The following is a 27,974-nucleotide window of genomic DNA, read 5'->3' as shown; positions in this document are numbered from 1 at the left end:
TTCATTACATTTGACCCTTCATGTTTTCACAATCTTCATGACATCATGGTTTAAAAAGGAGGAGGAAGAGCAGGGCTGCTGTCAGCTCATCAGAGAGAAGTCAAAGTCTGCAAACACGTCCTGCTGCTCGGCCGTGAGGACGCAGGGCGTACGAGGCAGCGTGAGAACAGGCCTCAGACTTGTAAACTCCTCGTCAAAGTTACTGACGTCCTGTGGTGACCTGATGACGGGCAGGAAGGGAGGTTTCACCTTCTTCATCAGGAGGGCGGACCAGTCCATTCCCTGCACACAGAGGGGAGGTCACACAGGTAAACCAACTTTAAATCATCACTTATTCCACTGATGGGAGGTTGGTATGATGTAGGTTATAAAAATGTGAGAAAATTTGATTTACTTCTACCTCAGTTTGTGTATTTATGTTTTCTTTCATCTGAATCAGAAACATTAAACACGGGATGGCAGTCGCATGAGGTTTACCGTTTGAAAGTGGTGTGGGAGCCGTTTTTCAGATATGGGAAGGATTTACATTTGGGATGCATCATCAGTAGGGTTCCTTTGAATCAAGGGGTGTTTCAGCCTTTTTAACACTAGACACCCTCATCAAAGGTGGCCAACTACAGGGTGATCAAGCCTGAGTGTAACTGTTTCCCACTCACTCCTATCTGCAGCTTTAGGCCACCACGCACTGTCTGTGCCCAGTGTTTTTTTTCTCCCAAGGAAGTGTCTGCTGTTTGATCTCTTGTTTTGAAGTTCTGCTCTCTTGGTAATCCACTGTATTTATGTCAGAAATTAAGGAACTTATTAATCCCAGCAAGTTTCATTTTGTCTTCTTTTTTGAAATAATGTTATGGTTTCATTTATTCAGACAAACTTAATTTTTTGGAAATTCACTTCGATCTCCTAACATGTTTCGACAACCAGCAGACGCCTCTGAGGAATAATGACAGTTGGCAGTTTTGATGCGTCCCCACGAGTTCTTACCTAAGGAACGCATCAAAGCATCAACTGATTGCTTTGATGTGTGCTTATGAGTTATTTCTTTTTTTCTTGATGGGTGATTAAAGTTTAATTTATTCAGACAAACTTTTTTCAGGAAATTTACTTTGATCTCTCGACATGTTTTTTGACTGCCAACTATCAGTCTTCCTCAGAGGCATCTACTATACATCAACGCAATCAGTAAATGCCTCTGAGGAAGACTGACAGTTGGCAGTTGAAACACGTCAGGAGATCAGTAACAAGTAAATTTCCCGAAAAAAGTTGTCTGAATAAATGAAACCATAATATATTATTCAAAAAGAAGACACAATAAAACTTGCTGGAAGTATGAATTTTGGATAGAAGACCATTTGGTGACAGGGGGCGTGGCCAGTCAAGTTGGCCACGCCCAGAAATAACTCAAGGGGACACATCAAATCAATCAGTAGATGCTTCGATGCTCTCCTTACAAAAGAACTGTAGGGGACTCATCAGAGCTGTCAGTTTTCCTCAGAGGCATCTACTATACATGAAAGCAAAATCAGTAAATGCCTCTGACCTCTTGACATGTTTCGACTGTCAACTATCAGTCTTCCTCAGAGGCATCTACTAACAGTTGGCAATTGAAACATGTCAGGAGATGAAGTACATTTTCTGAAAAATGTTGCATGAAGGAACTCATTCATTCGTTTATTCATTCATTCTTTGAAACCTCAGTCACAATCAGTCTTTAGCCTCCAGAGACTTTTCAAGGAACTTTAGTTTTTATATAAAGATCGTAAACTCTCCATCTTCAGAGTTTTTGATGTAAATCATGCAGTAAATGTAGGAAACTGTCATTAGGACCCAAACTAAAGACATGTAAAGCCTGTGGTTAGGTTGATGTGTCTGTGATTTCCACCTGGAAGAACTTGTGCTTCTTGATGTCTGAGGCATCTTCCTTCCCGCCTCCGAGTCTCTGCTCAGGGTTTTTCTGCAGCAGCTGAAAGAAAAGGAGACACAGAGGAAGTGATGGAGAAGCTGTTCTCTGAGGGGTCAGTGAGGGCCTGGATTAGGTGGAACCAACCTTTGTGATGAGGGAAACCGTCTCTGGAGACAGGAAACTAGGGAAGGAAACGTCATCGTTGACGATGCTGTCGAAGACTTCCTCCTCATCATCGCCTGGAAACGGAGACTGAAGAAACGGCAGCGTCAGCATCATATTCAGCAGCTTCAGATTGGTCAGTATTTACAGACATCAGTCCATCCAAAGCCCATCATTGGCTCATGGAATACTATTGGCTCAAATCCCATTGTTTTCTTTTCTGCTCTTAATCAAGCTTTAAAGATGACTTCAGTCTGTTTTTATATTTAATCTTGTGCTCATTTGGTAGATAATAGTTTTAACTTTGTGTGATGAACTCATTGGATTTTTATTTGCTATACATTTAAAGCATTTGATTTATTTAATGAGACATACTTGTAATTTAAAGACAGTTTAAGTTGTATGGGAGTCGAGTTTACATTTTTAAATTGGGCAGGAAAAATTACAACTTGGGTCACAGTTATTTTTAGCTTTTATTTAGAAAGGGCTTTATTTCTAGATAGCTAACCGCTAACATGAGTGTATGCTAGCTAGCTTTATATTTTTTGTATGTTACAAAGTGGGTGATAATGTTGTCTGTCTGTTGTCAGGTCAGTTATATTGGAGCGTCTGTTTTCCTGCTGACATGTCAGGCCTTTAAAAGAAGAGTCAGATAAAGTCCTGTCGTGTGGTCACGCACGCACGCATATAGTAGTAGTAGTATAGTTTATTCTCAAAATTTCTACTTTAATCTTAACATTTCAACTTTATTTTTGATTTGATTGCCCAAAATTATTTTCTCCATCAAAATGAGCCATAATCCACTTCCGTAGACTCCACATTAGCACAGAAAGCATAAAGAGCTCAACACATCTCATGAGATTTGTCGAGTTTTCTAAATTCTGAGATTAAAACTGAAGAGAAATACCTACTTATCTTATACCACCCTGAAAATAATATTGGCTTTTATAATTTAGGCTTCAAATTATTTTCCTAATCTGTTTCATATGGGAGCCCATTTCTGCCAGTAAAAAAATAACAATCCAAAAAACCTAGTAAAAGTAAAATAACAATAAAATATTCTTAAGACTTAAAGCAACACTGTGTAATTTTGGCCACTTGGGGCGCTAGAACTGTAACTTTCACATCAAGCACGATGGCCACAAGCGCCTCAGCACTGTCGCAAAAATCAACAAACAGTCAGTGGGCCAGCCTCCCTCGCCTTTTCATTGTGTATGCAGACATTAGTTGACCTGTTGGTTGAAGAGAGATCATTGATTCACTATTAAAGAAAAGTAAAGTTAGTTTTATGTACCGGTAAGTAAGAATCTGTCGCTTGCTCGAGATTCCTGAAGGTGCGTTCACACCGAACATGACTGAAGCAATTAGATTACATTCAAATCAAGGTAAATGACACAACCTCAAATTATCCCCCCTCAACAGACGTGACTTGCGTGATTTTAGCGACGAGGTCAAGTGCAACCTCGTCGTTCAAAGTTGAAAAATTTTAACTTTTAAAGCGACTTCAAGCATCAACTCTTCCATCCTTCACTGTCTGTAGAGCAGAGGCAGCAGCCCCTCCCACCTGCTACAGTGAGACGGCTGTACTACACTTCCTCAAATTTATCAGGGCAAAATTAAAGTGGTTAACTTCTTGAATAAGCCTACATTCTGAGTGAACTCATCCTTTAGTAACTCCGTAAGTTGATCATTAAAACTCTCCAGATCACATGACCTGGCCAACGACGGTCCGTCTTCTCCAAACTTACATGGGCGTTATTTCAAGAGGGAAGCCCAGCTCACAGCACTGATACTGTCAAGCACTGTCTATAGGCCTGAGGAATCATTTAAAATAAAGTGACAGCTCTCTAGGTCAAAAAGAATTTATTATTATTTTAATATTCCTATTTTTGGTGGAAATGGGCTCCCATAGTTTCCAGTGAGTGTAGAGGCATTATTGATAAGGATGTGTAGTTTCTAGGTGTGACTGACCTCTCCCACCATCATCTCATAGATCAGCACCCCCAGCCCCCACCAGTCCACACTGCGGGTATAGTTGTTGTCCGTCAGCACTTCTGGAGCTAAAAACTCTGGGGTTCCGCAGAAGGTGGAGGTTCTATCACCGTGACCCATCCCTGTACACACAGCAGTTAGCAATAATCATTATATTAATAATAATTATAGTATAATAATGAGGATAATAATTATTCCATTGAAACTGTTGTTCTGTGACTTTTTGGAGAGTAGTTTTAGAGCCTTTGATTTTTGAGTTCACACTGTATCGTTTCCATTTCCTGTTAAACTTCCTGAAATCTTACCAAACGTGCTTAATACAGTTAATGTCGTCAATAGAGATAATTAGCCTCAGTGTGCAAAATGTCACACTCCATACTATCCACGACAAACTCAATGAGTATATACTGTCTACTATATACTATAAGTATGATTAGGATGAGGATACTTCCAAGTTTCCCAAGATGCATTTGGAAGCTACAACGACAAAAACCTTGTTCACACTGAGGCTAAATATCTCTGTTGATTCTCCACCTTTACTTTGAAAGTTCTGAAAACATTTGAAGTGAGAAAGTGACCAAGTAGAATATCAACATGTGCTCTTTTCATCCATAAAACTCACGTAAACACATTTCATTCACACATTTCAGAGATTTTTGGAAACCCTCCATTGTGCTACTGACTAAACTTCTGGTTAACTTCAAAATAAGAGCCCTATTTACAAAAGAGTTAAGAACTAATGGAAGACAAGAAGAAATGCGTTTATTTTGAAAAGGGGATGTTTAATTATTAGGATGAAGTCGGTCCCACGGCTATTTTATGTTTTACTCGCAATGCATTATGGGATGGTTGAGTATGGCTAATTGTGTATACTTCACAATTAGCATGGCATTGTGTCCCCATATAGTATACATCCAGGTATTTCTCACATACTTAATCTTTTCATACAATCTACTATATAATGTATAACATTAGCGTAGACTGAAGTGTTTTGTTTTGGGTTTTTTACTCATTGTAAAACTTCACTTACCGCTTATTTATACATTTTTTTCTGTACCGTTATCTTGACCAACATCTATTATTTATTTTATTTTTACCTTCATTTTTCCTTTCTGTATTTATATTTAGTTTTTGTTTACTTGCTCTTTGTGTCTTTGGTGGCTGTTGTGTGTTAATTTCCCCTCTGTGGGATGAAATAAAGGATAATCTAATATAACTACATACTCATTTAGACGTCAGACTTCAGTAGTACGTTAGTATGACATTTACAACACAGCCTTAGCCTCAGTGTGATTCAGGTTTTGGCCGTTGTAGGTTCCAAATGCATCTTGGGAAACTTGGAAGTATACTTCAGTGGGAACGCCCACTATCCTAATCATACATATTGTACATATATAGTAGACAGTATATACTCATTCTTAGTGTGACCTACCTTCTTTGCACAAACCAAAGTCAGCGATCCTGATGAATCCGTCTGCATCCATCAGTAGATTATCCAGCTTCAGGTCCCTGAGCAGAGGATCAGAGTCAGCGTGTGAACAACGTGAAGCTCACCTGTAGACACTCACCTGTACACGATGCTGTGCTGGTGCAGGAACTCCAGGCCCAGCAGCACACAGGAGGAGTAGAACCTGCACACAGAGGCAGGTGAAGCCCCTCCTCTCTCACTAACACTAGCGGTGATGGAGACGCTGAGCTCACCACGTCTGCTTCTCACTGAAGATGCTGCTGTGGATGTGTGTCATCAGGTCTCCTCCTGGTGAGTAGTTCATCACGAAGCACACGTGGTCGCCCGTCTGGAAGCAGCCGTAGAGGTTCACCAGGAACGGGTGTCGGCAGGCGTTGATCACCTCGAAGATCCTTTTCTCACACATGAGACTGACACACACACGCACACACACACGAGGTGTGAACACGCCTGCAGCGCTGAATGAGAACATGCTTCAGCCATGCCTCACCTGTCCACCTCGTCACGAGTCACCACGTCACCTTTCTTCAAAGCTTTGATGGCGTAAAGTTTTCCCGACTTCTTGTACTCTGCAAGCAGCACCTGCAGGAGGAGGAGGAACAGTGAAGCCCCGCCCCCTCAGTGACACAGAGCCGTTGAGTAGTGACTAGTTAGCTGGAGCTCTCATTCTATGTGATGCTGCAGTAAAACTACAGTGGTGTTCTAAACCAGCTGGTGATCATGTTAACTGGTGACGTGAGTCCAAGTGTCATCAGTTAACACGGAAACCAATTTGAGCAGAAAAGCAGTGAAACTGATGGTGTTTGACACAGTGAAGGATTGTCCAACTCTCCCAGTCTGTATACTGGTTACACTGGTTATAATGGTTTATAATGGGCTATACTGGTTTACACTGGTTGTACTGGTTTATGATGGTTTAATGGTTATACTGGGCTAGGATAGTTTATAGTGGTTATACTGGTTTATGATAGGATATACTGGTTTATAATGAGTTATGTATACTGGTTTACACTGATGGTTTAAGGGTTATACTGATTTATACTGGGCTAGGATGGTTTATAATGGTTAAACTGGTTATACTGGCTTACACTGGTTGTACTGGTTTATGACGGTTTAATGGTTATACTGGTTTATAATAGGATATACTGGTTTATAATGGGTTATGTATACTGGTTTACACTGATGGTTTAAGGGTTATACTGATTTATACTGGGCTAGGATGGTTTATAATGGTTAAACTGGTTATACTGGTTTACACTGGTTGTACTGGTTTATGATGGTTTAATGGTTATACTGGGCTAAGATAGTTTATAGTGGTTATACTGGTTTATAATAGGATATACTGGTTTATAATGAGTTATGTATACTGGTTTACACTGATGGTTTAATGGTTATACTGGTTTATACTGGGCTTGGATGGTTTATAATGGTTACACTGGTTATATTGGTTTATACTGTCTTTACTGGTTTACACTGGTGATACTGGTTTATAATGGGTGATACTGGTTCATTCTGGTATTCCTCATAAATCTGACAGTTATGTCTGTATTAGTTCTTTCAGGCTCAGTGATTCATGATGAGGCTGATAAACATCACCCAGTAACGCTCAGCTCTACACTTACATCATGAATAATAACTCAGTATTTAATAATGATGATATTAATAATAAAGGAAATGTAGGACGCCTGCCTGTGATCTGCAAGCATTGCTGTGCGTGTTATTAATAGTGACTGATTTGTTGTTTTCAGGAGATCAAACGGATGTTCAGACGTTGGAGACAAACCTTTCCAAAGTGACCTCGGCCCAGGACAGAGAGACACTTGAAGTCAGACATGTGAAGGCCTCCATCTTTCCTGCAGGAGAAAAACACAACAACACTGACTGAGCTTTTACATCACAGGTAAAGGTGAGTTTCCTGTTTCTGGCTAAAAATCTGCAGGTTGTTAAACACTGGAGACATTCTACAGATGTTAAACCACATGTATTAAATAAATTAACATTAAAAAAAAAAGCTGGAATGAAAAAACATTTTTGTCTAAAACATGTTAAATACAAAGGAGGCTGGGGTCTAATGTTGTACAGCTCCTCAAGTTACCGACAATTACAGAAAAATACAACAAATGACTCCTAAAAAGAAACACAAAAGACATTTACAATGATACAGAAAAATAAACAAAAGGACAACGAAACATTAAAAAATGACTTGTAAAACAAAACAAAATTACAGAAAAACACAAGAGGACAACAATTATACACCAAAATACACAAAACGACAATACAGATAGACAAAAACCTTGAACTTTTCTTCTGTACAAATGCTCAAAATGTTCTGCATTCTAAATGCTGATGTAAATTCTCACGCTTGGATCAAACAATCACGTTTTTGTGGCTTGGATGTGATAACTTTCCCATCTAGCAACAAGGAACTAAACAACCACATTAACATCAGCTAGGTTACATCTGATTGGCTCGTTTAACATCAGGTCCCACCCCCCATCTCAAACTAAGCCACTGATTGGACGAAGTGTGTTCTGACTGATGTGGACCATAAAGAAGCTGAGACTCACTGGGAAGCTCGACGACTGGACGAGTGTCGGCTTGGGCTTTTGTTGTGAGCAGGAGACTGCAGAGAGGATCACAATCAGACGTTTTAATGTGAAAAGCAGCAAAAAGTTCATCTTAGAAACAACCTGAAATATTCACCAGAGGAGAAGCTTTCTCTGGCTTCTTCTGACGTGGAGATCCGTTTTCATCACTGAAGTTCAGACTGACCCCAGAAGACTCTCTGAGGAGCACAGTCAACAGGTTACTGTAGGCTTGTGTCAATTACATCTTCAAATCTCCATGTTTAATTACAATTACAGTGACCAGCATTTTTTTCCAATTCCAATGACAATTATTATTTCTCCACTAAAAGTCAATTACAATTAATCACGATTACATAGCCTTTAATAAATAAGACCATAAAACATAGCCTTCCTCTTGTGTTAGCTTTCTGTTAGCATCTCTTATGATAACGGGTCTTGTCTTAAATCAGCTGTAAAATACACAAACATTTATCCATCATTCAATTTGTTTCTGATCTCTTGGTTACTCTGTTCTGCTTCCTAATCAATAAAAAATAAAAAATATAGGTAGTAATGTTTTTGATGTGGGCGTCAGAGCCTTTCTTCTGTCAGTATTTATTTTATTTATTTTTTTAAATGGTAATATAATCGTCAAGAGAAGTGATGGGTAGTGGGAAAACTTGATACGAAACATTTTAATGTTTATTAACCTAATATATGTGTAAGCCACAGAACTGTAACGTGGTTCTTCAGGTTTGCGTTCAATTGAATTACAATTCAATTATAATTAAAACAGCAGCACATTTTCAATTACAATTATAATTATGTCACAATTGTAATTAATTATCCATTACAAGATTACAATTATAATTGACCCCAACCATGAATAATATTAAACAGTATATATGTTATACTTGAATGAAACCTTTATTCAGAAAAAGTACAACAAGATAAATTAAATTAAAGTGAAAATTATTATAAACATTAGTGTGAAAAAGGAGCAGAAAGTACAAACGTATTGATTGGATGAAGAGATTTGTTTTGGCCTCTGCAAACAATCTGTAGTAAAGCTACATTAAAACTAAGTGTTTATTTCTTTATGGACGTGAAATCAATCAGTGGCACTGTGGAGGGACTACTTTCAACAGTGGATGAATACACGTTTTCTGCTCCACTGAGTAACTGGGACACCCTGTGTGTGTGTGCGTGTGTGTGTTTTATAAAGAACAGCCTCAGGTCAGAGAGAACAATCACTGCCATATTTCACTATTTAAGCATCACAGTCCCAATATAGCAACAAGTAGCACTGCTAAATAAAGCAGTGCCTTTTTTTAAAGCAGGGGTTCTCAACCTTGGGGTCAGGACCCCATTTTGGGTTGCAAATAACTGGGAGGAGGTCACCAGATGCCTTCAAGAAACTATGTTTTTTTAACAATTTGAGCCCATTTTTGCTTATTTTTCCCTTTTACACCAAACTTGCCATATTTTAACCTATTTCCATCACTTTTAAACCCTTTCCACCACTTTTCCACCTAATGTCATATATATTGAGCCATTATTCTCACCTTTAACCTCTTTTAACCATATTTCATGATTATTTTTGCCAATTTAACCACATTACCGATTTGTCATACCCATTATTTGCCAGTTTAAACTAATTGTTCCAATATTGACATTTGAACCCTTTTCAATACTTTTTCCATCCCATTTTCGCTCACTCTAATTTGCAACTTTTAACCATTTTCTGTGTTTTTAAAATCCCATTTCACCTCCTTTTCCACTATTTTTGGTCACTTTTATTCCATTTCATTTCTGATTAAAACAAGGACTTACATCTTTAAGATGACTATAAACTATGGCACAAATAATAATAAACTTCCTGGATAACAGTGGATATTATTCAGATAAATAAATAAATGTGGTTATCACAGATTCATAGAACAATGGACCATCATTTTGCTGACTTTATGGATGGACCTCCCCTTTATTCCCCCTTATAGATGGCCCTGATTTAAAACTGATCCATACATTTAAAGTTTAGTGGACAAAGTGATTGTTGTGGGACCTCCTCAGCTCACTAATGGTTCTTACCCTGCAGATGGACTGGAGCTAGGTGCAGCTAACGGGGGACTCATGGGCTCCATGGAGCTGCAGGGGTGAATGATGGTCATCATCAGACGACCCCACGTAGCAAAGTTCATGTTCATCTGAGCCGCTCGCAAGAAGTTCTTCCCTGTTCACAAACACACACAGACTAAATTATTTTTTAGTTTTAGTTATTGTGTAAACTGTACCTGGCAGTAAAAGTGACTCTGGATGAATACTAAGGCTTTAAATGCTGTTTCTCCGTGAGGAATGGAGGAAAAATCACCTTTTTCTTTGGGAAAGATTCTCCGTTGTCTCTGGAGTTTGGAGCGCCGCTCGATGACTGGGTTGATGAAGGTAACCTTCATGGGAAAGGACGGAGAGCAGAACAACTTATTATTATACCATTATTGCAGTAAAACAGTGGTTAGACAGTGCTTTTTCTTATTTCTGAATTCAAATACCAAGTTTTCATCATTTCCGGTCATCTCCCGCCACACCCTTTGTATTTTCAGTTCTTGTTCTAATCAAGATCAATTCCATCATCATTAGTATGATTATCATTTTTAAATTAAAAAAAACCCATTATGAAACCCCATATTTTTAATGCTTTCATTTGTTATTTTTCCACTCTCTTTTCCAAGTACCCCCAGTAGTGCCATTGTGTAACCATAGGAGTACACATACCCCCATTTGAGAAACACTGCAGTAAAAGATGAGCACGTGCACACAGCTAAAGGGCGGAGATTTTGAATAATTGTTGATTAAAACACATTCATACAAATACATCTGCCTTCCTCACCATAATGTGCTCTAGTTCATGGGCTTTTAGATTTTAGAATATATTGACTTTCTTATTTAGGAATTAAAGAGATTTTGTTAAAATAATTTCTTGTATTTTGTTTTAAAAAACAGAATTTGCGCAAAGAAATCAGGATTATTGAACAGAGAAGTAAAAAAATATTGCTTTGAGGTGAAAACTCCATATTGATGCATTAATATTCTTATCAGTGATTGTTATGATGACATCATCCGATCTCAAACAGTTTGAACTTTATTTCATTTGTATTGTCAGTTGTTTGCACTGCTGTAAGGTACATGTGTCAAACTCTAGGCCCGGGGGCCAAATCAGGCCCTTTAAAGCTCCCAACTCGACCCGTAGGAGAATGTAAAAAATGACGGCGAAAACATGACTCATTGTGTAAATCACCAACTAATTCAGTTGTAGATATCTCAGTACCTCCTAATTCAATGAAACTGCCATATTTTCGAGGGCTCACAGTTTTCTCATGCCTATATCACAAGATGCCAGTAATTTTTACCTTAAAATTGTTGTAAGTACACTCAATTTTTCCAAAATAATACAATTTGCCTCAAATTATTCCCCAAAATTTCCTCAAAATTCATGGAAATTGAAGATCGTGCTTGGATATTGTTGAGGTCTTACATACTCTAAATACTATTATAGGTGGAAATGTAAACTATGGCACATGAATGATAAAATTGCTTGTTTTACTTCCTATAATCTGTGGCCCACTTGAGATGAAACTGGACCGTATTTGATTTAAAATGAGTTTGACACCCCTGCTGTGAGGTGATTGCATGTTCTCTCTGAGTGCGTTTCAGTCACAGTGAGACGTTGGAAAGAAAAGGAGAACCTCAATGAAGAGGATTCCCTGAGGCTCCATCTGCAGACACAGGCCGTGGCGCTGGTTGTCCAGGAAGTCCTCCAGGCGAAGGAACTTCACACCGCTCAGACCGCGCCGGTCCCTCCAATAGACGGAGATCTCCAGCTCTCTGCTCTGCACACGCACATGGACCACAACCAGGACAAGGTCAGAGCTTCAGAGGGACAAACTCTTAAGATTCATAACAAAGGAACACAACAAAGGGTTAAAAGATAAGATGGAAGAGAAGTGGAGATAATATGTTTTGATTTTCTTTTATTCAGGAAATGTACTTTGATCTCCTGACTTTTTTTTGACTGTCAGCTGTCAGTCTTCCTCAGTGGTGTCTGCTGATTTCTTTTCACTCTCTCACACCTGGGGCGTGGCCCGCCGGACAGAACTCTTAAATTAGCCACGTGACCAGCAGATGCCTATGAGGAAAACTGACAGTCAATATGTCAGAACATCAAAGTAAATTTTCAGGAAAACGTTGTCTGAATAAAAGAAAATCAAAACATATTGTTCAAAAAGAAGACAAAAATTAACGAGCTGGAATTGTGAATTTTGGACAGAAGACATAAACGAAGATATTTTAACATACAAATTTAAAGCAGATATGATAAGTTAAGATAAGTTTAGGTCAGATAGGATAAGTTAACATGCAGTTATACAGCAGTGGAGTACAGAGGTACAGAGGATCATCGGTTCTAACCCAACCTGGTTCATCACTGGGGGATGTTGATGAGTCCCTTAAACCTAACTGCTTGTGTTGGACGTCGCTTTGGATAAAAGGAAATTGTAACCTTTGTAAGAATGAATCATTAAACATGGGACGTGATGTTAAACTGTCCTTTGTACCAAAAGATGGTAGTCAACATGAGGTTTACCATGAAAGTGGGGTGGGAGCTGTGTCTCAGACTCATCATCAGTATTGTTTCGGCCTTTTAAACACTAGACACCCTCATCAAAGGTGGCCAGCTACAGGGTGATCAAGCCTGAGCTTGCGTCTCATACTGTTTCCCACTCTCCTATCTGCAGCTTTAGGCCACCTCACACTTGGCCTGTGCCCTTTGTCTGCTCTTTGATCTCTTCCTTTGATGTTCTCTGCGGCTGGGTAGAGTCCTCCACTGTTATTTCTGTGGTTCTACCAACCTTTTCAGTGATATGGGTGCTGATGCACTGTAAACTGTGGTTTTGTTCCCGTCGCTGTGCTTCAATCGATTGATTTAACTGGTCAATGCGATTCCCTTGCCTCTCCTTTCTCAAACAGCCTCTCTTTCCTTTGTGGATTCTCAGCTCCGTATGTGATATTATTTTTCCCAACCACTGGTGCACACGCGTCACATGCCCAATCATGAGAAGCCTGGTTGTTACATTGGCGCAGCCCACGGGACTATGCACGGCAGGGGGTGTGTCCTCTTCCCTCAGTCAAGCCTAAAGTAACATAGCTTTAATATAAGATTAGATAACTTCATATGTGATGACAGGATGTCATATTGATATGAAAACTGAATGTTCTTTTCTTTTGGCCGCAGCGTGTCAAACAGTCCCTGTGATGATGGAGTGCTGAAGGCGACACACTGTTTGATCTGAAACTCAAGAGTCAGTCAGAGTCTCACAGATAAAGATCTTCAACTGGATGATGGACTGAGATTAGGACAGATGTCAGAGGATTATTGTGAGATTAGAGCAGAGACTGATGAAGGACAGAAGGTCCACACAGACCCCCACACACACGCAGGAGTCACTGACCCGTTCCAGATCGATGCTGAAGCTCTGACCCCACGTCTCCTTACCCAGAGGCCTCCAGTGGGTGTGTCCCACCTCTCTGTTATCCACTCTGAGCACTGCACTCACCTCAGCTGGACACACACACAATAAGTTATTACACAATAAATCCAGTCTCTATCCTACAGAAGTAGATTAGGGCCAATTTTGAGATTAGAGTTGAAAAGTCGAAAATGAACTCAAAATACAATATCATGATAGAAGTGGAAGGTTTGCTAATAAAATCAAATCTACAAAAACCGACGAGGGCAAATTCACCATATACGACGACAAACAGCAGATCTTGAATGCGTTAAACTATTCTTTGAAGTTGGGTTTAATAACAAAGAGATTCTTTCTTTCTTAGCTCATAAACAGTGTTGTAATATCTTTAAAGAGATATCGACAAAAACTGAATCTGTTCAGAAGAAAAAACAAGTGAAATTTGGAAGAGGTGGAAACATTCAGTCCATCTGTGGTTATTGAGGAGCTACAGAAACAGATTAGGGCCATTTTGGATGGAGACTGTTGTCGTACATGGTGAACTGGCCCTAGTCAGATTCTGTAGATTTGACTTCATTATCAAACCTTTGACTTGTATCACAATATTGTATTTTGAGTTTATTTTCAAAAATTCAACTTTAATCTCGTCTTTTCGACTTTATTCTTGATTTGCCCAAAACGATTTTCTCCATCAAAGTTGGCCCTAATCCACTTCCGTACCGTTCCCACACTTGTTGTGAACCAACTGGTTTGGTTGAGGAACCAGATGTTTGTGTGTCAGTAACACATGTTATTGTGTCACACTTACAGGACAGTTCTTCAGCCTTGCTTCGTACGGAGAAGCCGCTCCTCGCCTTCATAGACTTCCCGTCTGAGAAACTTCCCGGGCTGGGGGAGGCCGGAGGAATCAGACCCCGACTGGGAACCGACTCCAACAGGTCCTGGCAGCCCATCAAGCACACCTCCAACCGGCCTGAGCAGGGGGAGGAGCGTCGTTACAGTTACACACTGAGAGAACATGCCAGTATTCACGTACCTGTGAGGCTGGCTGGTTTGAAGGAGGAGGAGAACGTGAGCGAGGACGGAGAACCGGGAACACTCAGCTCCTCTGCGTTGGCGCTGTGAGCGGGATGATCGTCCGACAGCTCGTTCAGACGTTTGTCCAACGACAGACGCAGAAGATCCACCTTCTGACACGACTCGTACATCCTAGTCTGAGCCTGAGGATTCAATCAATTCAATTTAAAAAAAGTGACTTACAATTTAATTACACGCAAAATTGTTGAACCATGTTACAGTTCTATGGCTTACACAGACGTAGTTAACAATTGTTTACTAAAGTTTACCCTCCAGTTCTCTTGAGGATCATTTTACCATTAAAAAAAAAAATGAAATCTAGGGGAATACTGACAGGATTAGGATCCTTTGATTAGGAAGCCTAACGAGGTAACCAAGAGATGAAAACCAAATTAGATGATAGATAATATTTAAGACATGAATCAAAGCTGACCTGTTATCATTAGAGATGCTAACAGAAAGCTAACATAAGAGGAAGGTTACATTTGATGTGGTCATTTATTAAAGGCTCAGTAATTGGGATTAATTGTAATTGAACTTTAGTCATTGAAAATGTAATTTTAATTAACATTCAGAGGGAAAAAATAATTGTAATTTTAATTATAATTGCAAAAAAAATGCTGGTCACCGTAATCGGAATTAAATTGTACCTGAACATACAGTAGATAATTGAAGACGTAATTGTAATTGAAAAATGTAATTGACCCCAGCCCTGATCCAAAAATGACATCAGAAACGCAGCGTTAATATTTACATATAGGTCCTCATGTTTTTGTAGACTAACACTAGCCTGAATTTAGTGACACTAATGTTGATGTAGACTGTCCACACACACACACTTCTGATGTAGACTAAGAACGCTTTGAGGTAGACTTCCCTGACATGGACGCAGCCTGTATTAAACTGCGTAGACACGGACGTAGACACGGACGTAGGCGTAGACCGCCCTCCTGGTACAAACCTCTGCCAGGACGCGGCGGTCCTGTATTTTGCGTCCGCTCAGACTTTTCACCACGTTTTTGGCTCCTTCAGCGACGGCAGACTCGATGCTCAGGCGATGTCTGAGCTCTGCTAGCCTGAGCTCCAGAGGACAGACCACATCCACAGGGAGACCTGAGGACAGACGTCTACACAGTCAGGACAGGTGAGGTGTCCACGGACCGAGGAGAACAGGTAGGGCATGTCATCTACGGTTAGAAGACGGGACGGACGTATGTGGACCGAGGACAGGTGGGACAGTTGTCTCCATCTTACCCTGAGGACTGTCTTGCTCTCCGTCTCGAGCTTGTCCGACTTTGACGATCTGCATCCTCAGCAGCTCGATCTTAGTGCGACTGTCCTGTAACATCTGCTGAGCCGTGGACAACATCTTCCTGTCCTGAGCACAGACGGGACCAATGACGACAGAGACAGACAGGACATGCGTGTGCGTGAATGCGTTTAGGTGTGTGCACCTTCACTGATCCGTTGGTGTAGGTCTGGATCATGTTCTCTGCTCCTTGTTTGACTTTGGTTTCCATAGTGAGCTGCTTCTTCAAGGTTCGGACTCGATTGACCAGCGGGGATCTAAGCTCCTCCCACTGACGGGAAGCGACGTGGCTGTCGGCTTCATCACCAGAACCTACGGAGATCACGTGAAGAATACTGAGCATGTGAAGAACATGTAAACGACATGTGAAGAACACAAAGCATGTAAAGAACACGTATACAACATGTGAAGAACACAAAGCATGTAAAGAACACAAAGCATGTAAAGAACACGTATACAACATGTGAAGAACACAAAGCATGTAAAGAACACAAAGCATGTAAAGAACACAAAGCATGTAAAGAACACGTATACAACATGTGAAGAACACAAAGCATGTAAAGAACACAAAGCATGTAAAGAACACGTATACAACATGTGAAGAACACAAAGCATGTAAAGTGTAAACAACACCTGAAGAACTCATAAACAAGATGGAACAACATGTAAACAACATGTAACGTGTGAAGAACACGTTATTTGGAAGCTGTGGATCAGTGTCTCTAGCAACGGATCCTTTGTGTGTGTGTGTGTGTGTGTGTGTGTGTGTGTGTGTGTTCCTGTGTGTGTATGTGTGTGTGTTCCCGTGTGTGGTTCCTGCTCTTCCCTCCAGCAACACGTGACCTCAGCCTCGCTGGGGAATTCCTGTCTCACCAGCTCCAGTTTCTTCAAACTTCCTGTTCTTCAAGCGTGAACTTTAAAGGTTCCTTTTCTGCTTCATTGTTCGTGAATAACAGAAACCTGCTCCATCATCCACCATCACTTATCTATAGTTATTTATCTTTGGCAAACTATGGAGGAATCATTGAAGAAGTTTTACATTAATTAAAGTAAAGTTCTAAATATGTTAAGGTTTTATTTTATTCAGACAACTTTTCAGGGAATTTACTTGGATCTCTTGACATGGTCCGACTTCATCAGAGGCATCTGCTGATTGCTTTGATGTGTCCTTATGAGTTCTTTCTGGGTGGGGCCAACTGACAGTTCTGTCCAGCTGGCCACGCCCCCTGTCACCCTATGGTCTCTGGAGAAGAGAATTCCAGGTGTGTGAGGGTGAAAATGTTCCCTGATGGCTTCTTTGATCCAGCGTTTGTGTTTGTTTCCTTCTGTCCCAATTATAGTTGCGTTGTCCCAGTCCATGATGTGATTTTGTATTTTACAGTGGTCTGATATTGTAGATTTGAGATTTTCCTGTTGTTCCTTTGACAGCAGGATGACTCACAAGGACAGGGAAAGAAAAGGCACAGTCTACAATATCACTCCACTGAAAATACATAATCACATCATGTGCTAGGACTATGCCACAATAATTGGGACAGAAGGAAACAAACACAAACGCTGGATCAAAAAACTTGTCAGTTGGCCACGCCCAGAAGGACACATCAAAGAGATCAGCAAATGCCTCTGAGGAAGACTGATAGTTGACACTCGAAACATGTCAGGAGATCAAAGTGAATTGATGTTTGAATAAAAGAAACCCTTAACATATTATTCAAAAAGAAGACAAAATGAACGTGCTAGAATTAAAAGTTCTAAATGAGAAGATCAAAGTTGTGATTTTCTCTGTGATCACTGTTATTTGTCTCCCTGACCTTTGCTGCTGTCCCTCTCTGAGGCCATGGACCGCGCGTTGAGCTCCTGCAGCTCCCAGTGCAGCTTCTCCAGCTTCCTGTTGGAGGCCTTCAGCTGTCCCTCCACGTCGGCCGCGCTCTTCCTGCTGGTAACAGCCCGACGGAGCCTCTCCGCCGCCTCCTTGATCTTCAGCTCCTTCTGGATCTTCTGTCGGATCTCGGTGCGAGCATCTTCTAAACGCTGCTGGAACTCGGGGTCCAAGATGTCCCACTCATCCAGATTCTGCAGGTTCCCATTCTGAAGGACAGCGAGAAGAGCCACCTTAGAAGCCTTCAGGTAAAATGGACCAGAGTTAAGTTGCTACTGGTTAAATTGGGAGAGTTTAATCATATGTTCCTCCTGAAAACAGCATCAGGAACAAACTAAATGGATATTTGAAACCAGCAACTCGCATTAGATTAGACCAAGGACTGAAACCTGTTCTCCTTTGTCAAACTCAAGGCCTGGGGGGCCAAATCCAGGCCATAGAGCATCCAATGTGGCCAAAAGGATTTATTGTAATTCCAGTAACTTCATTTCATCTTCTTTTATAATGTTAAGGTTTCACTTGTTCAACCTACCTTTTTCAGGAAATTTACTCTGAACAGTACTTTGATCTCCTGACATGTTTCTGTCAGTCTTCCTCAGAGGTAAAGCAATCAGTAAATGCCTCTGAACATGTCAAAACATGTCAGGAGATCAAAGTAATTTTCAAAGTAAATTTCCTGAAAAATGTTATCTGAATAAATGAAACATAACATATTATTTAAAAAAAGACAACAACATGAACTTGCTGGAATTACAATATATCCTTTTTACTTTCTCTTGTATTTATTGTGTAAATGACCAAATAATTCAGTTGTAGATATCTGCAAATACAAAAAGTCAACGAAACTCGACAACAGTTTCCCATTAATCTCAAATTATTGAAAGAACACTCATTTTTTTCTTAAATCCTGCAATTTTTCCACGCACAATCCTACAAAATTCCCCTAAAATACTAAACATTTGGTCACAATCTCAATGAATTTAGAAGTAAAGATCCTGTAGTGACTGATATCTGTCACTTATTGCTTGGATAAAATATTAATTGACATATAATTTATATGTGAAAGTGTAAACTGGGGCACATTAACCTGCAGCTCATCTGAGACCAAACTGCTGTATTTCACCCCTGAACTAAAATAAGTGTAACAGCCCAGTGTAACCATAGAAACATGCCCAATGGCTCCCCCTTCAGGAGAGGTGGAGCAGCACATTGATTTTTAACTGTTAAAAATGTTTTCTATCATTTATCAATACATCAATGAATAATTTTTTTTAATTTAGTCACACATGAACACAAACACACCCAGAAAATGAGTCACACAAGTATGACACTTAAGAATTCCCATGAAATGAATCACACACACACGTACACGCACGTACGTCTTGGAGCCGTGGATCGACACCTAAAGAACCAGAAACTCCTCAACACACTTCACAACTATCTCAGTATGAACCCAATCAGTGTATACTGTGTTTGTACACCCATGGTATATAAATGCTAACTTTAGCGTCGCTAGAATATCACAACATCTGACTTTACGTGATCGCAGAAAACAAACAATTCTCTTCCTTAAATGGAAATGGAAAATAATTAATATGTTTTCAGATAATTTGTATAATTTTTTTTTATGCAAAATTAAATGTTAATCACAACATGACACTAAATGTAGTGTCAAAACATGCATGTTTTGGGAAAATATCACACACTTACACTTCAATTCAAAATGTCACTTCATACTATACATTATAATATCAATGAGTATATACTGTCTACTATATACTATTAATATGATTACGATGATGAGCGTTCCGGCTGAATTATACTTTCAAGTTTCCCAAGATGCATTTGGAACCTACAAGGACAAAAATCTGAATCACACTGAGGCTAAATATCTCTGTTGATTCTCCACCTTTACTTTGAAAATTCTGAAAACATTTGAAGTGAGAAAGTGACCAAGTAGAATATCAACATTTGCTCATTTCATCCATAAAACTCATAGAAACACATTTCATGCCAACATTTCGTAGACCCTCCATTGTGCCATTTTTCAAAATGAGTATGTAATGCGTTCACATGACATAGTATGAATAGATTGAGTATGTGAGAAATACCTGGATGTATACTACATGGACGGTGGGCACACTAGTCATACTCAACTGTCCCGCGATGCATTGTGAGCAGAATGTAAAATGGTCCTGGGACCGGATTCAAGCTAATAATCAAACATCCCCTTTTCAAAATAAAACCATCTGTTCTTGTCTTCAATGAGTTTTTTAACACTTTTGTAAATAGGGCTTTTATTTTGAAGTTAACCGGAAGTTTTGTCAGTAGCACAATGGAGGGTCTCTGAAAATCTCTGAAATGTCATCATAAAATGTGTTTGTGAGTTTTATGAATTAAATGAGCACATGTTGATATTCTACTTGGTCACTTTCTCACTTCAAATGTTTACAGAACTTTCAAAGTAAAGGTGGAGAATCAACAGAGATATTTAGCCTCAGTGTGATTCAGATTTCTGTTGTCATAGGTTCCAAATGCATCTTGGGAAACTTGGAAGTATGCCATTTCGAACACAGCCAAAGTCAATGTCCAAAGGTCTCAAACACTGCCAGTAAATGTTGCCATGCTAATATTGTTAAAAAAGCTTGGAAGTATGTACTTATTGAGTTTGTAGTACGTTAGTATGTGTTTTCGAACACAGTCTTAGTCTTGATAAACAGGTGGACAGAAAGACGGAAAAGTCGATTCTCGCACAAAATCTGACGTAATATGATGGGCTTCAGCTTCTGAAATGTAAATATGACACGGACTAAACTCTCACTCACATATTTTCAGACAATATCACACATTTCTACCATATTTTTCACTGTAAAACATGTGGGCTAATGTTTGCTTTAACGCAGGGGCGTTAAACTCATTTTAGTTCAGGAGCCAAATATGGAGCAGTTTGATCTCAAGAGGGCCACAGATTTTATTAAGGAAAACAAGTAATTTCAACATTATTGTGCCCTAGTTTGTACTTCTACGTATACATAAATGACAAAATATGTAATAAACCAACAATATCCAAGCAAGAAGTGACAGATATCAGTCCCAGCAGGATCTTCACTTTACATTTCCTAGATTTGTGACCAATTTCTATAAAATTAAGGAAAATGTTATGTAATATTTTGAGGAAAATTAAAATGTTTTGTAAGATTTTTTTGTTTTTTTACATTAGAAGTGACGGCCATGATGCAATAATAGCACTGGGAAAACTATGAGCCCCTGTAAATTCTGATGAGATTCATTTACACAGTGATTCATGTTTTCTCTGTCATTTTTACTTTCTCCTGCGGGCCGAATTTGATGCTCGAAAGGGCCGAATTTGGCCCCCGGGCCTTGAATTTTTACACGTGCTTTAGCGTATCAAACGGCTAGATTTCAAATCTCACGTGATCTCAGTTTGTTTCTGTTGTGTACAAATATAAAATCATTAACAACATTTAACTTCATTAACCATATTAAGCATGTTTGGGATGATTTCAGGAAGTTTACCAGCCTGTAATGTGATTATGGGAGTGTGTGTGTGTGTGTGTGTGTGTGTGTGTGTGTGTTCTCTGGGGACGGTAAAGTTCATTGTGTTACATCTCATTGTTGTGCGTGTGAAGGTTTCCGGTTCCCTCGGTGTGAAACACTTTGAGCAAAGCGTCATTAAGCGGCAGAGAATCCTCAAAGAAAATTATGTGCAATTGTGTAAAAAAGTGATAATTTTTAGATGATAATGACACGACCGAGCTTTAATTTACTGCTGACTAATGAATGTTATTAAGGTTTATTAGTTCAGTTTAGTGTGAAGTCAGCGTGTGAGCAGGACATCAGGGTTCAACAGGTTCATCAACACACTGAAGAATCTGTATCTTTAATTATGCTTTTCTACATCTGTATATACACTGACCATCAGTCCCAGTGGTACCAGTTCAAACTGGTGCCACAGACCAGCTGTGAGTCGCTCTTATTAACATCATCTCAAACTGTTTTACTTTAAGTTCAGGTAACCTCTTGTATCTGCTGTCGTCTGACCAGCTGTTTTTTATAGAGTCATTATGTGTTTAAATGCCTGTAGATGATGGAGGACGTACTCATCACTACCCACACACGTAGAAGAGTTTTTACTTCATTCTTACTGTGATCAGTCCCTGGAAACACCAGTTATGTCCTGTGAAGTCACGTTGGCATTGGCAGAATGTACTGTATACGGGACTCCACATCCCACAATGCAATGCATCAAACCTTTCCAGCAATGTCAATAATAGAGTGTTTACAGTGGAGATCAAACAAACTTTCAACATTTTATGTTTGTTCTTTTTTCCTAGCAAATGATTTATTGATCTGTGAGGCCTACATCATTGGAAATGTCACACTAACGTACCACTCATATTAAATAGTATGAAAAGATTGAGTAAGTGAGAAATACCGTACTGTATAATATATGGTAGGGCCTACTATATGGGGAAATGTTTTGTGTAAGTATGAACGGTGGACACACTACCTACTCATACTCAACCGTCCCATGATGCAATGCAAGCGGAACGTAAAATGGTCCTGGGACCGGCTTCAAGTTAAAAATCAAACATCCACTTTTCAAAACAAAAACATCACTTTGTCTCTTCCATTAGTTTTTAACTCTTTTGTAAATAGAGCTCTTGTTTTGAAGTTAACAGGAAGTTTAGTCCATAGCACAATGGATGTGTCTACGTGAGTTTTATGGATGAAATGAGCACATGTTGATATTCTAATTGGTCACTTTCTCACTTCAAAGGCTTTCAGAACTTTCAAAGTAAAGGTGGAGAATCAACAGAGATATTTAGCCTCAGTGTGATTCAGGTTTTTGTCATTGTAGGTTCCAAATGCATCTTGGGAAACTTGAAAGTATACTCAGTGGGAACGCTCATCATCCTAATCATACTTATAGTATATAGTAGACAGTATATACTCATTGAGTTTGTCGTGTATAGTACGTTAGTGACATTTCAAACACAGGCTTTGTCTTTATCTGATGAAACATGATCGTCTCCAGGAGCTTTGAAAGAAACAATATACTGTAAGTATGTATATATATATATATATATATATAGATGTTACTCTTAAAAAGTGACTCCTCCTGTCCTCTGTTCCGGATGTATAAAGTTCCTAAATGTATAAACATGAAGGCACATTAACACGCAACTGTTTTGTCTCCTCCACATCTTTCTAGGGCTTTTATTCTGACAGTCTGTGCAGTGGCCGTTTCATATTCCTTACAAACATTGATGGAACCTTTCCAGGTGAGAGAGAAGTTGTTGTTTTTGTGTATTTTCAAGGTGTTTTTTGTTGTCAGGTTGTGAAGTTTAGGTTTCTTTTCGTTGGTTTTTTGTTGTTCAATCAATATTTATTTATACAGCGCAAATTACAACAAAGGTCATCTCATAGCGCTATCAAAATATAAAACTCATAATAAGGAAAAAAACAAAATCCACATGAACAAGCTTTTAGCGACAGTAGGAAGAAAAAACTTCCTTTTAACAGGAATCTCCAGCAGAACCAGGTTCAGAGGTGGCAGTTAGTTGCTGAGTGTGGATTTTTTGTCTGCTGTTTTGTTGTCATTTTGTGTTTGTTTGTTGTATTTTTTGTAGTTGTTTTATGTCCTTTTGGATTTTTACGTGAAGTTTTTTTGTAATTTTGTGTGCGTGTGTGTTTTTTTTTTTACGGAACTTTAATCCAGAGACCAGTCCCATATTTTTGGGTTAGCTTAGCACGTAGCAGCGCTGGCTGAGAAGGGTTAAAGGATAAAGAGGCGGGGCTATGTTATCAGCTCCACCTATCGGTTCAAATTGTTCTGTGAGAATTGATCAGGCGATAAGAGATTCAAAGTGAACCCGAGAAGGATCTTTTTAAAGTTCCATATATTACTTTAACTTAAATGCCTCTTTAGTGTGATACAGAGCAACATTCTAAAAAGGTCTCAGATAAATCTAGGGCCAACTCAAGACACGTTGAAAGACAAAATGTCTGAGAAACATTATCATATGACTTATATAGTCTGATATAGAGATAGATAAGACGTGTTTTAATCCTCATTGAGTATCACAGCAGCTCACAGAGAAGAAGAATGTAAAGAAGCAAAAATCCAACAGAGGAATGAAAAAAGACGAGAGGATGATCGTCAGAAAATGAAGGAAAATCAAACTGACATTTTAAGACTTTATCCAAAACCTCCTTTCACAAATGGCAAACGCACTTATTTGTATTTTGGACCCCAACTTTGGCTATTTCACCACTCTCTGAAATATTGAAAATCATCTACATGAGGTCATTGCAGCTTTCCTCTGAGTCTTATAATCATAAATAAAGAAGTCACAACAGAGATCAGATTTTTTCAGATTCCAACAGTGTGTCACCCAAAAACCAATGCATATCTGTGACTAATCATTAGTGATGTCAACAGTCTATGTTCATAGCTCTAAGCTGATTAAATTACAGGGAGCTGAGGCATATGCTAAGTTGTTTACTGAAGGCCCAAACATGTTCCAAACTCTGAAAAAACTTTTTTCCAATTTTGAGGGGCTGGCATGTCCAACAGATAGGCTGTATAGGAGATATTTATATATATTCTGAGAGAGTAGGTGGAGCTGTATTATTATACCAAATTATAGCTTCCTATGTGATGTAGTTCCTGAGATATTGGAAACTGAAAATGGTAGAAAAATAAGGAAATGCGAAAACCTACCCCCCTCGCTAAAGTGGCCATATTTTAAAAAGTCTTCATTCGATCAAACTAAAAATGTACAGTGTGACTATTGAACAGGGGACATTTTCCATTTTCTCCAGATGTTTTCTTTTGCAGGTGCTATGAGGTTGCTCAACTTTTCGGCGAGGGTGCTCTGAGATTAAGGGTTCTCCATGCCGGTTACCAGTTTAATTTCTACTGCAACACCCGCGAAGCCACACGCGACATACACGTGCGCACACATATACCCGCTCCACAACATTCTATGGTAAATGTTAATCATTCTGTTATGATTGTGCTTCATCGCTTGCCGTACTGGTCAGCAGTGCGCATGCTCCATCTCTCTCTAGAAAGGTGTCCCATGCAAGTGTTCTACGGATACAGTCACGTTGTGAAGTTGTGAATAAACCAACTAAAGGCTCACAGTGGACTCCTCGCACATTTCTACAGTAAACACAAGGTTAGCTCATATACGTTTACAAGCCAACCTAAGTAAACACACCTCTGTATGAATATATAATTCAACAGACTCACATTTACTTTGTGCACATTTCAGCCTCAGATTAATTTTCCAATAAAAAAAATAAATTATGTACAATTAACATCAATCAAAAAGGCTCACATGTTCTTTCAGCCCCACAGTCTTTTTTACTTTGTTTAACTAAAGTGGTGTAGCATTAGCAACACTTGCCACATAACAAGGCAGCATATCAGTAGTGATTTCCATTTGTTTTTTTAGGTAACACACTGAAATGTGTGGTTTAATTCTGTAACGTTAAACCACATTCAGGATGCTGTCCCTTTAAGAAAGTGTGTAAACAGAGAGTTCGCTACAGAACATGTAGTGTTTCCTCAAACGTCTCTCAGTGCTTCAACACTCAGAAATGATGGAGTTTTACAGACGACAGACAGACATCTGCACTGAGCTCGTGGGAGTGGAGAGGAGCGTACTTTGTGCTCATTGGCCGAATCACCTTGTGTTGGATTTATGTTTTAAGTCTACAAGTTTGTTTTATTTATGTATTTATTCATTTTCAAATGACAGGTAAATTATGGTAGTCTAACAGAAAAAAAATCTAAATAAACCACAGACATTTTTGGGGGTTGCTATGGGTATCCTAGGGTAGCTTCAGCACCCCATAACCCCTGCCTGGCGACGCCCATGCTATTGAATAATAAAGGAACAATTGGTAAAAAAATTCTGAATTTTTTAAGACCAAAGTGCATGTGATGTCCTGAAAATGTGTTGAAATGACCCGATAGCTACTTATAATATAAATAGCTACTTATAATATAAACTTGTCACACCAAGTTCCTCTCAAATCAAAGTCTGGGCTTCGTTGGAAGTAAATCTTTGATTGAATAATCAGCACAATTCATCTTTGCCAAAGCAAAGCTTCTCTTTACAGGACAAAGCAGGAGTTCTGAATAACATCTACTGTTATCCAGGAAGTGTAGTATTATTTGTGCCATAGTTTATAGTCATTTTAAAGATGTAAATCCTTGTTTAAATCAGAAATAAAATGGGTTAAAGTGACCAAAAATGGTGGAAAAGGTGGTGAAATTGGATTTTAAAAACAGCAGAAATTGATTACAAGTTCCAAATTAAAGTGGACAAAAACGGACAGAAAATGTGGTAAAAAGGGTTCAAAGTGTCAATATTGGAACCATTAGTATGTGAGGTAAAGAGTTCTTAAGGTGTTCCTAATAAAGAGGCTGGTCAGAAACAAACAGGACGAACAGGAAAATCCAGAGTCAGCAGCTCTCACAGCAGAACAACAGGGGAGAACCTGGAACTTCCCCCAAACCGGGGGAACCCCGTGGGTTGTAGATGAGTGAAGTGAGAACCTGTAAGTCCCACCAAACCCCCGCAGATTCCATCCCAGATGTGTGAGATGACGCAGCAGATCAGCGGTGTTACCTGCAGAGTTAAGCCCGACATGATGCCGCTCCGTCGGGCTTGGGCCGCTCCGTCCTCCGGTCTCGGTCCTCCGGGACCAAGCGGTGGTGAGCGGCTCCACTGACCTGCCACAGACCGACCCACGGACGGTCTCTGTCCGGCTATCCGTTGCAGACGCTCACGGACACGAAGTTGAAGCCTCCGTAGCTGACCTCACCTGTACACGGAGCCGCTGCGGGAACCAATCACAGCACGGCACTCCGTGCACCTGCACAGGTATCTGATGATGCGTTCAGGAACACCTGCACAGGTATCTGATGATGCGTTCAGGAACAGCTAAAAAAAGAATGAAACGTCGCCACCAGTTTAATACAAAATGTAAAACTTGCTCATTTAAAAACTAAACTAAATGGTAATTAATAAGCGATATTAAGCAAATCTATTATGGAATTAATAAGTAAGGCTATGTAAGATCTTCTCTTATCTTTTATTGAAATATATAAACAAAAAAATGCAGCTTATACCTTTTTTTCTTTCGTAATTTGTGTTTTTATCATTTCTTTAGCTAATTTAGCAAATTATGGTGAGATGTAAAATCATAATTTCCTATTTTCTACCATCAACCTTTAATCCAGTTGTTCCCAACCTCGGGGTGAGTACCCCATTTGGGGTCGCAAGACACTGGGAGGGGGTCAATGACAAGAAACACACATATATATATACACATTTTTTAATTTTCTCCATATTTTAACCTATTTTCATCACTTTTTCTTACCATATTTTTGCTCCTTTTAATGCTTTTGCTACATTACTCCCATTTCTGCCACATCTCCATCAAATTTCAATGCCTTTTCTACACATTTTTTCCACTTTCAAGATATTTTCAGCGCTTATAAACCCTTTACATCATTTTTTCCACCTAATGTTGCATATGTTGAACCATTATTGTCAATTTTAAGCAACTTCTTTCTCACTCTTCCTCTTTTGCCAATTTAATCACATTCACCATTTGTCAAGCCCAATTTGTCCGTTTAAACTTCTTCTAATATTAACACTTTGAAACTTCCAACCCTTTTTTTTTAACCACTTTTTCTGTTCGTCTTTGGCCACCTTAATTTGCAGCTTTTAACCAATTTCTATGTTTTTTGGAAATCCCATTTCACCACCTTTTCCACCATTTTTGGTCACTTTTAACCCATTTTATTTCTGATTAAAACAAGAATTTACATCTTTAACATACATTATATAACACATATGAAGCAAATAATAGTGGTTATCACAGATTCATAGAACAATGGACCATCATTTTGCTGACTTTATGGATGGACCCCAAAATGTATCTCCCCTTTATCCCCCCTTATAGATGGTCCTGTCTCCACATGGCTGTGTTCAACCACCTTCAGCTACAGTGGGGGTCCCCAGGCTCTGGAACCTTTATTTTGGGGTCGAG

At 39.3% G+C, this 27,974-nt stretch overlaps 1 protein-coding gene across 1 annotated transcript; it reads right to left on the bottom strand.

Annotated features, from left to right (window-relative positions):
• Positions 1 to 81: 81 nt before the first annotated feature.
• Positions 82 to 26,793, bottom strand: pkn3 (protein kinase N3). Its single transcript, XM_028462360.1, has 22 exons — positions 26,546 to 26,793; positions 17,809 to 18,085; positions 16,143 to 16,309; positions 15,943 to 16,066; positions 15,650 to 15,801; positions 14,648 to 14,831; positions 14,420 to 14,584; positions 13,594 to 13,703; positions 11,833 to 11,976; positions 10,461 to 10,536; positions 10,181 to 10,322; positions 8,226 to 8,307; positions 8,090 to 8,145; positions 7,306 to 7,375; positions 6,013 to 6,104; positions 5,756 to 5,932; positions 5,623 to 5,685; positions 5,487 to 5,563; positions 4,034 to 4,176; positions 2,045 to 2,152; positions 1,880 to 1,960; positions 82 to 282 (listed from the first exon to the last, which is right to left on the bottom strand). Exons 1-22 carry the CDS (start codon positions 26,564 to 26,566, stop codon positions 82 to 84), a joined length of 2,712 nt encoding a protein of 903 aa, XP_028318161.1. The 5' UTR covers positions 26,567 to 26,793.
• Between the last annotated feature and the right edge of the window lie 1,181 nt (positions 26,794 to 27,974).

The sequence above is a fragment of the Gouania willdenowi genome, chromosome 12, assembly GCF_900634775.1.
Source record: "Gouania willdenowi chromosome 12, fGouWil2.1, whole genome shotgun sequence".
NCBI classification, from domain to species: Eukaryota; Metazoa; Chordata; class Actinopteri; order Blenniiformes; family Gobiesocidae; genus Gouania; species Gouania willdenowi.
The sequence above is the reverse complement of the archived record's forward strand: the minus strand, read 5'-3'. Positions and strand labels throughout refer to the sequence as shown.

Bases quoted from the DNA above. Each gene is read 5' to 3' on its own strand.
- pkn3 (XM_028462360.1), bottom strand. From the start codon at position 26,566: ATGTCGGGCTTAACTCTGCAG. The intron at 6,105-7,305 runs GTTTGTCTCCAA...CTCCTCCTGCAG, and splicing joins GCCGAGGTCACTTTGGAAAG to GTGCTGCTTGCAGAGTACAA. The intron at 5,564-5,622 runs GTGAGTGTCTAC...TCCTCTGCTCAG, and splicing joins CAGCACAGCATCGTGTACAG to GGACCTGAAGCTGGATAATC.